This window comes from Neltuma alba, unplaced genomic scaffold, assembly GCF_004799145.2.
Source record: "Neltuma alba isolate B1F8T4 unplaced genomic scaffold, ASM479914v2 tig00005777_pilon, whole genome shotgun sequence".
Classification (NCBI taxonomy): Eukaryota; Viridiplantae; Streptophyta; class Magnoliopsida; order Fabales; family Fabaceae; genus Neltuma; species Neltuma alba.
The window spans coordinates 53,278-63,657 of NW_021634229.1; the positions used below are offsets into that span (position 1 = coordinate 53,278).

Here is a 10,380-nt window from a genome sequence, read left to right on the forward strand (position 1 = left end):
TATTGCGCATAAACTCAAATAATTATGCTTAAGTGAAACTAGGTCTTCTTCACTTAAATTAGCCTCCTTTGGTAATCTATTATCATTAATTTTGACATATGGGGTTAAGTATTAATTCGAATATAATTAATTTGATCCTAATAAAACTGATCATCATAGTACTGATGGATTTAAATTAAACCAAAAGCGAGGGCTCTATTAAATGAACAATGTTTGATTTTAAAATAATTGATATACATCTTATAGAATTATACATTGAATAGAGATAATGTTGTGCATGCACATATAAAAACAACAAGAAGAAGAAAAGCAACAACCACTCATGTCCTGTGCAAGAAACTAGTATTTATCACACAAGCATATATAGCATATAATGCCCGTGTTAACACTTAACAGTCTCTTTTTTGATTTCATTAGACGTAGCCTAAGGAGTAATTAAGTGATCAATAAGTAAATAATCATGATATGTTCACTTTTGCAAACCATATATATATAAGTGTTACTTACAAGTAAGGACTCCCAAAACAAATGAGTCTTTCGATTTTGCCTTCATCTTCCTTCAACCTCTTGAGATTATATTTGGCCTCCGTAACACACAAACCCACACTAACAATAATGCCTACAATAACTATTCTGTGAAAATCAATAACTCAATCATTGTTATAGCCAATATTGAATCCCAAAAGTGCCACCACACAGAAATCAGATGGCCCTACTTTAATTTAACATCTCACAACATGTAGCCATCCATCCATGTGGAAATTAAGAGACAAAGCAAGTTGCTTCTTCTACTGAAACTCCTCTCTCTCTCTCTCTGTTCTTCAGGTCAAACAAGAAAAGCCACAACCCAAACATAACTTTTCACCTATTCAGATGTGATTGTGATGATAAACTAATAATAATAATAATGATATGAATTCATTGGATCAGAGGAGTTGCAGCACAAAAGTTCTGCAGAATTCTCAAATCCGTGCTCACCAGATTGCAGTATATATATATACACACAGAGCAGCGGCAAACATGAAAAGAGAGATCATGGAATGGGAATCCCAATATGGAAATGAGAAGGAGCAATCCAATTAGTACAACAACACAAGAGTCTCAACAAAGTCAAAGGGACTGATGTATTTTAAAAAACCCATTATGATGACTTTCTTAGTGCTGTGGTGTCCACAGAGAGATTCCCTCAAATTCCTCATTACACCACCCAACAACAGTTCTTCATATTTACTCATTTGCCCCTGCTTTTCTCCGGTTCTATCTATAAATATCACTTGCCTCTGCCACGGTTCATATTTTCTCTGCACTTTCCGGCGCTACCACCTTCCTATCTCAGGCCGTATTCCTTCAATGGAGATCATGTCCAAGTCAGTGGACAGAGACCATCATCATCAGTCTTTTATGGATTCGCCCAGAAGCAATGTCAGCTCCACTACCGCCAATGGTGCTCCCCAGATTCCCACGCCTCCTCTCACCCCTACCACTCCCACTTTTCCCAGATCTGACTCCAATCCTTATCCCACTACCTTCGTTCAGGCCGACACTTCTTCCTTCAAGCAAGTCGTTCAGATGCTCACCGGTTCTTCACACCCACCATCTCAAGATCCTGCTTCTGCTCCTCCTCCTCCTCCGCCGTCCTCCGCCGCCAAGAATTTCAACATCCCTCCGGTGAAAACGGCCCCGAAGAAGCAGGGATTCAAGCTCTACGAGAGGAGGAACAGTTTGAAGAATAGTCTCATGATCAATACTCTTGTTCCTAATTACGCTCATAGTTCGGGGTTTTCGTCTCCTCGCAAGCCGGAGATCTTGTCGCCGAGCATTCTTGATTTTCCGTCGCTCACGCTCAGTCCCGTCACGCCGCTCAACGACGATCCTTTTGACAAGTCATCGCCTTCGCTCGGGAATTCGTCGGAGGAGGAGAAGGCAATCGCTGAGAAAGGGTTTTATCTACATCCCTCGCCCATGTCCACCCCCAGAGACTCAGAGCCACAGCTTTTGCCTCTCTTCCCCCTCACTTCTCCCAGAGTCTCCGAGTCCCCTTCTTGAGCTTTAATTGTTGTTATGGCTGATTCCGATCATAGATTATTGGGTTTTTTTTGAATGATTCTCAGAAAAAAAAAAGGGGGAAGAGGTATAGAGCTTGGTCTAATTGTAAAATTGGCTTCTTTTTATTCCATGAAATTGCAAAAGCCCTGCTTTGTTTCACACCCATTGATACAGTTCTCTCATATTCTTCTTCCATGAACCTTTTCATATATATATATATATATATCTTACTACGAAACAACACATCGTAGGCCATTATAGATCGAGTTTCATAGCTTACTATGATAATTATCATCGCAATCAATCAGTGTTCTTTTTACTGTGTTCGCATCTGTCAGTGTCTGTGTTTTGTGTTGTACCCACCATAGCATTAGTTTCAGACCAACCATTATAGAGAAGGCGTAGATTAGAGAGAAAGAGACTCGACTCATCAGAAGAAAAGTGAAGAAGAGGAAGGTGGGTGGGTCAAGTTAAACGAAGGGTGAACAAGTCACTCTCCTTTGAGGTTGGCTGTTGAAATTTCTTTATGAAGATTTAGTTTTCTAAGCTATTCAAACCCAAATTTGATTTGATCATTTCTTTTTCCCTTTTCTCTGACTCACTCAACTTGGAAGCAGCCCCCGTTTCTGTATCAACTTGACAACTGCTAATCCTGAATCCCAAATTTATAAAAGCAAACACCTTCAGCTTCTGGGTCTGGCGAATGGTAATTTTTCTACGCAACCCCCCCCCCCCCCCCAAAAAAAAAGGTTGTCCTCATATTTGATTGATTTGTATGTTGTGTGTCAAATATAATTCACAATTATACTATGATGTCATATAATATCCGTGTCAATATTCGTATTCTTATTAGATGTTCTGTTTTTATTTCTTTTGAATCATCGAATCTGAATTCATAATACCTGGCAAATATTGATCCAGAATTTGAAATGATATTTTTCTTTCTTTTTTCCAAAAAGAAAGATATTTACATGAAAATCACATTTTGGAACTTTTTTTCTGATGGAAAGATATCTGAAAATGGAAAGAAAAATAAGAAAAGTGAATAATTGAGGTATTGAATCACTGCTGTGAATTAACAAGGTCAGGTAGTGAGAAAGAGACAAAGGATTTTGAATTAAAGTTTAATTAATTGAAGGAAAAAAGAAGGATAAATGGAGGCAATCATGCTAGTTGCTGAATCTGTAACATTAAGGTCCCGAAAGCAATTATTAATGTTTTTGATTCAAACTATATAAGATAATAAAGCAGCCATTTTTCTTTATTATCTTTCTTTTATTTTGGGGTTGGTCTAGAGATTGTGAGGAGAAGCAACAAGTCAAGGAAGATTGACAAAATGACAAGAGACGAAAGGCTAAAGATGAAGGCAAAAAAGAGGGTAGTGGGACTTTTGGTTGGAATGATGATAATTAGAGAAAAGTTAAGATAAAAGGAAAGAAAAAAAATGAAAGAGAAAGCAAAGGGTAATAACAAAAGGTAAGAAAATGTGAAGACTTCGGCTTTTGCTTTTTGTGTGGCCCATTTGGACTTTGTTTTGTCATTTAGGGTACAAATTGGTTTTAGGTTGGACCCAATTGTTGGTGCATTGAACTGAAAATCGGCAATGTTTCTTTACTGCAGCTTGGACCTCACTTAGTACACGTTTCTCTCTTCACTTTTTCAATTTTTTTAATGACAAAGATAGCAGTTAATTAGGTTGTTTGAAAAGAGGCCAGGTTAGATATGATGGACGAGAAAGTTTTAAAATTAAAGGACGATGTAAGAGAGTGCATTCTAGCTGAAGTTCAAAAATATCTCTTTCTCCAAGGATCTTATCTTCTAACTCATCTAATCAAGCAGGATCAAGGGCTAAAATATCAACCACTCTGTAGAGAAACGTCACACTGAGGGAACCTTGAGATCACTCTCGTGTGATTGGTAGAAAAATAGGAACATATTAGTAGCGTGTGGTAGTATCTATCTCTCACGACCGGCCAACGAAATGAAGGGCACTTTTGTTCATCCATAATCTTTGTTTTATCAAAAAATCAGTCACAGATTTTAGTCATTTTCTAAAATTTCAAATATTGGTGATTTTTAATTGTCTTCAACTCTTTCAGACGGTCTACAATTCTCATTTTTCCTTAAACGTAGATGATACTGATTCTTTTTTATTGTTTTCGGAAGAATTATTACGAGGTCTTGAGGAAAAGAATGTAACTATAAAAAATTTCATAAATAACCAGTGACAAATTTCATCACAAGAAATTAACATGTTCATACTACTTATTATTAAAATTTTTTATAATTATATTATTTCTGATTGCTAGATAAATAACTTACGAATACTAAAAAAATTAGTTAAATAAATTATTTATAATAAATAAATATTGTTTTACCTAAATTATCTCTATCAATGCGGAAGAAGACCTAGCAAGCATTATTTATTATTTCAGGTTCCCGAAGAAAAACGAAGTCGTTCGCACTCACTTGATCTCTACAATTTTCATGACAGAAGTCAACTCCAGAGTTGGCCTAACGATTTTTATATTGAGATTAGACATTCACACAAATTTTGGTCCCTCGTGAAAATTATTAAGCGCTCCTTCCAGCAAAGATACAATAGAAACTCACCACAATTGATAGAGACCTATTTTAGTTAGCTTCTTTCGGTAAATATGCATTCATCTGAAGTGTGAGAAATTTATGGAAGAATTCTTCACAAGCATCATGAAAGTTCTGTCCTAGTAATGTGGCATGAAAGAATTGTGAAACTGACAATTCTGATCATTTATTTCCTTAGCCAACTTGGATTTTACAACAGTATCATAAAGACGAGGTCAGCTACGAAAACCATCCATTTAAGCAAATATCTCACAACAACATTTCCCTTAAAGGTGTCAAAATTACAATACCCACATCCATAATGTTGCATTGCGATTCCTCTCAGATCTCCAAGAAGGAGTTGATAGTCTTGAATCCATGATTTTCAGGAAGAGATCCATTTCCAGGCCGAATAGAAATTATCACCTCCAAACCTGAAATATGGACGATTGTAACCGAATCAATGTGAGAGGACAAATGAAAAGGTTCTTATTTGGCCGCATATATTACTGGAGTCGTGGAAAAGACTTTAATACATTAAATACTTGATATATTTCACTTGTATAATATGGAAATTAATTGATATATTTCACTTTTACAATATGGATCTTCTTCCCTATCAAGGTAAATATCTAGAAGCAAAGACAAAGTGCCATTGCTGCAATTCTGCTATTCCAACGGGTCCCTTCATATTATGCTTTAAGTAAGTAAATGAAAAAACTAATTGATTGTCGTAGTTTGATATCTATCGGACATTTATAGGCACACTTCCAAAACCATTTAATTCATGCAGAATGTTGAAATAGCATAAACTATGCTTAGCAGGTAATAGGAACCAGTGGTCCACTTTTTCATTCACTTATAGTTTGATTTTTATGAGAGACATTTGGATGCTTTAAGTAAGAGTTCAACTAATGCACAACCGTTATACCCCTACGATTAGGCTTTTTGACGTGCCTATTAGGTGGGGATAAAAGCAGTGGCTTATGGAAGAAAACAAATACTCTTCCAGTCCTTAATATAAGACTTATTTAATTAATTTGATTAGATTAAGAAAGTTAGGTAAGTTAGTTAATTATAAGAAATACTCCTCCGGTCTTTAATATAAAAATCAATTCTTGAATTAGTTTTGGTCCTAAATATAAGACTCATTCCTTATATTTATCAATTTTTTTTAAATTACCTCTATAGATACTTCCTCAACTATAATCAAGTAGAAAAAGGAGAGGAGGTATTAAGAAAGATGATTATGGTGTTTTAGGAAAAATGTGTCACTATTTTTATAATTAACTAACTTACTTAACTTTCTTAATCTAATCAAATTAATTAAATGGATCTTATATTAAGGACCGGAGGAGTATGACATGTTTTTTTCCTAAAACACCAAAATCATCTTTCTTAACATCTCCTTTTCCTCTTCTACTTAATTATAGTTAAGGGAGTATCCATAGAGGTAATTTAGGAAAAACTGATAAATATGAGAAATAGGTCCTATATTTAGGACTAAAATTAACTTAACAATCAGATCCTATATTATATAAGCCTGAAAGTAAAGCAAGTACCTGCTGCCTTTGCAGCCGTAGCTTCTTGATAAACGTCAGTCACAAACAAAATATCGGATGGTTTATCAACACCAAGAGATGCAGAGATTTCAGAGTAACTGCATGCCTCTCTTTTGTTCCTGAGTGGGGAAAAAGACTTCAGCATGAAAGGAGGTAATTTTAAACAAGAATTGTCCAGAGGCAACAAGAAGTTGAACATTACCCCACTGTGGTGTCAAAAAATCCAGATAAATATTTTCTTAGGTCCCCAAAGTTTGTGTTTCCAAATATAAGCCTTTGTGCCAACCTGCTACCACTAGAATATATGTATACCTGTTGTATTGATCAGAAATAGCAATTGAAATATCAGCAATAGCTGCATGAAAATTAGGGTAAACAGAAAAAAGTTACAGCCACAAGAATAAGTTAGATGTAAACCTTTATGCCCAAGTCATGCCACTTTTCCAAAGCTTTTGGTACATCATCAAAAACGATTCCCTTCAATTCATTATTCTCATAACCAGTTCGCCATATATGACCCTGAATGGCTAAATGTCAGCTATCGTCCATGAGAACCCAAAAAACCACATAAATATGTTGAATTTAATAATGATACCTGCAACTCTTTCAAGGCAGTGATCTTTCTATCAGCTTTAATCATAGCTTCTACATTTGCGACCAAAGCAGTAATTACCTCCTCCTTCCCAGCATCATCAGGTGGGATAGGGACAGCACCCGCAACCCCTTGTTCCAGGTCACTTTGAACCTGAAATTATAATAATCAGTATTTTAAATTTTATGAATATAACGTACACATACAATTCTCTAGTTTTCAATTAAAAATAAATTTCATTACCCTTTGTTTGAGACTCAAGAGTCAGGGAAGGAGGGCTAGTCCCGGGCTTCACACTTCCCTTTCATACATTTAAGTTTTCTTTCTGGCCGATTCTTTCCAGAATCAAGTTCAGTTCCGCCAGTAAAAGCTCAACACTCCACACAATGGTATTACGGTTCAATGCCTACCCCACATGTTCCCATCACAGAATTAGAATACTATAGCATTACAGATCTATAAATTTTACCTGGGACCGAAGTAATTTAATATCATCTTGGGTCTCGGGGGCATCATATGTAGCAGATAGATGCCTCCTAACATTGTCACGGGCATAAGGGAAGAGAACCTCAGAAACAAATGATATGGGAGTAGTAGTCCCTTCAATGTCAAGAACAATGCAACGCTGCAATCCAGATAGATGAATAATTACAATCTAGTTTACAGCGATGGGGCACATTACATGTATGAAATGTAAATATTGTCGGAATTGTCCATTAGCACTTCCAGACGGAAGAGAATTAGAAGTTTGTTTCCGTAATTTTAAGGAAATAATACTAACGATAACCTAAGTTTTTAAGTTCTAAGGATTTAAACAGAGGGGACTGAGGAGGGTTATGATAACTCACTGGGAGCAAATTAAATTCCCCATTAGCTTTCCTTGCCTTAACTGACACATCTGACTCTGAATAAATCCTTCGATCACTTCTAACACTTTGGATTGGACCATGATCTGGAGTAGACCAGTCCAATCCCATCTGGTGAAGCTTGAGAGCAGCATCAAAGAGGTAATGGTAACACTCAGACTGAAAGAAAAAAATAATCAATTTATCACGAAGCATGTTGAATAAACTACTCAAATGACATAGAGAGCCAGGCATTGTCCTCAGGAGAGTATCATTTCTTCAGGAAATGATAAGCATAAAGTTCAAATAAAAGTTGTAATAACAAACTTTGCTTTCCTTCAAAGTTATTGTGGAAAATGCAAACCTGAGTTTTAGCATTGATCCACGAGTCTCCCCAAACATATATCCCATGGTTACGAACAAGCACAGCTGTGGTTTTTGGGTAGGCTTCAATCTAAAAATTGGAAGTTTAGGTTATCTCAGCAAGCCATATCAAATACAATAAAAGACCGTACAATCTAAAAGCTGACTTAACTTTCATAAGAAAACTAGAAACATACAGCTTTCGCAAGAGATTCTGTAAGCTCATATTCATAGGCTGTGTTCTCTATAATCGGGATCACAAGTTCATCATAATAGCCATGCCCCTTGATTCCTTTTATCATTTCCATGTGAGTGATCTGCAATTTGTGGGAACAAGCATGACTATATGATGTCTTGTAGAATGAGAAAATATAAGCATAGGAAAGAGGTCCAACATAAAAGAGAAACTTTAATCACTTCCAAAAAAAAAAAATCATTAAACTGAAAATATAATAAGCTATAACAGCACAAGAAAATTGCTAAAAAGGGGGGGAAAATTACAAGGATGTGAAGAAGAGGCTTGGCACCATTAAAAAAGTTAGTTCACTTTATGAAGACAGCATAATTAATCTATTAGCACAGTTATATATAAGGAGCTGGGTAGGGAGCCACACACAATTATAACATCAGATACATTTAATATCTACAACTTAATAATGACTCCCCTGCAAAAGTCAATTCAACTTGAACAATTTATTGCCACGGGTCAAAATGGCTTTTTTATCATCCGATTCAGAAATCCCAGTTTTTTACGTTTATCTTTGGATTTTCTCATCATTAACAAGAGGCATGAGAATATAAGTTCAGCAAAAATGCAACCATGATGTCTCATTCAATTCCGAGATCCTATAGTGAACAGCTCAATCTGATGTCATAAGAAAACGTTATAGGCATCTAACACTTTGCAAATTATCTGATAGCCTCCCCCCCCCCCCCCAAAAAAAAACAATAAAAATATTTAAAATGATTAACATATACTTACATTTTTGCATGGCCTCTACTTGATGTTCACAAAGTCACAAACTATCTTATATCCAATACCAATCTCAATCACTCCCTTCTATCCTTAATATTTGGATTTGATCGCAAACATCAGTCAGAGATCTAAAGATTACAAACATGCAAACCATGATATTGAACCCGCTTCTTTAATCTCAAGACAACACTTACTCGAAATTCTTTTGATAGGGGATTGATCATTGTTACAAGACAAGATTCTATCCCATGACTATGAATGACAGCCCCAGCATCACGCATTTGGTATGCCTGGAAAGAAAGAAATTGCAGGACGATATAAACAAGGGCACTTCAATAATAAGTCTAATATAACTGATTTACCATCACTTCATTCAAAATCTTCAAAGCATACTAATTCCACCTCTGCCAGAGATCAATAAAAAGCAAACTAATTTTACCTTCATGAAGAGTGGACCACAGTCAGAACATTTCGGAGGTTTATGAGGGTAAGGCTTAGGAGAAGGTGCAGACAAGACCGATCCATCCTGGGACAACACGTACATATCCTCTGGTTCCATTCTTTCCTTCTGGACACCTGCACGAATCAGAAAAGAAAAGAAAAAGAAAGCCACGTTAAATAGCTAGAATTTCAACACCATTTGCTCAAGAACCTATCTTCATTACTAAAACTACGCTGACCGATTCACTGAGAACTGAACCCCAAACTGAAACGCAAGTACCGTTATCGGGCATAGTGATACAATATAAACTGATAGAAGTATCAAAATAGGCTGGCCCATGTTCCGGATCATCGACCATGAATTGAATAAATCCAGAAACCAATCGTCCCAAAAACAGACTAGGAGTATCAGAAGATTCAAACTTGAGCTGGCATATGCATACTCAGAGATCAACAGAATATAACATCACACGTATATCATCAATCACAAACAACGCACACCAGAAATGATAAAAGCCAGAAGAAAATCGAAGGATTGATTAATACCTGAAGGGGACATGATTATAAGCTGCTGAGATTTAGGAACAGAATCATCGTGGACCTTGACAGTGATGCTGCCACCGGTGCCAGAGACCCATCCCAGATTGTAGAAGTGGCGACAGAGTTCAGAAATCAAAGCTCTGGTCTCCTTCACAGCCTTGCCTTCCAGGTACGCCTGCGACGTCGTCTCTAACTTGCCTCCGTTCAGAGCCACCGCAGGAGCTTCTGCCATTGCTGCCATGGATTCTTTTGTGAGACACAGCGAATCCACGGAGAAAGAAAGCGAAGGAGAAGACAGTAAATTTGCCGAACTGAGCTTACTATGGAGGCTATCTACGAAAACAAAAAGTGCGTTGGGATAAATATCAGTGCAGTAATTAGTAGTGGTAATCAATAAAATTTGTGATTTAATGTGGTTCTTGTTTTCTGGTA

At 36.5% G+C, this 10,380-nt stretch overlaps 2 protein-coding genes across 2 annotated transcripts; one reads left to right on the plus strand and one right to left on the minus strand.

Moving 5' to 3' along the window:
* The first annotated feature begins 1,131 nt into the window (after positions 1 to 1,131).
* On the plus strand, positions 1,132 to 2,226 carry LOC114748676 (VQ motif-containing protein 4). Its single transcript, XM_028937124.1, has one exon. It carries the CDS (start codon positions 1,144 to 1,146, stop codon positions 2,044 to 2,046), a length of 903 nt encoding a protein of 300 aa, XP_028792957.1. The 5' UTR covers positions 1,132 to 1,143; the 3' UTR covers positions 2,047 to 2,226.
* Positions 2,227 to 4,778: 2,552 nt separating this feature from the next.
* Positions 4,779 to 10,278, minus strand: LOC114748706 (probable bifunctional methylthioribulose-1-phosphate dehydratase/enolase-phosphatase E1). Its single transcript, XM_028937159.1, has 12 exons — positions 9,955 to 10,278; positions 9,407 to 9,543; positions 9,162 to 9,257; positions 8,189 to 8,308; positions 7,993 to 8,082; positions 7,632 to 7,808; positions 7,253 to 7,408; positions 6,787 to 6,936; positions 6,609 to 6,710; positions 6,394 to 6,503; positions 6,192 to 6,310; positions 4,779 to 5,063 (listed from the first exon to the last, which is right to left on the minus strand). Exons 1-12 carry the CDS (start codon positions 10,187 to 10,189, stop codon positions 4,972 to 4,974), a joined length of 1,584 nt encoding a protein of 527 aa, XP_028792992.1. The 5' UTR covers positions 10,190 to 10,278; the 3' UTR covers positions 4,779 to 4,971.
* Between the last annotated feature and the right edge of the window lie 102 nt (positions 10,279 to 10,380).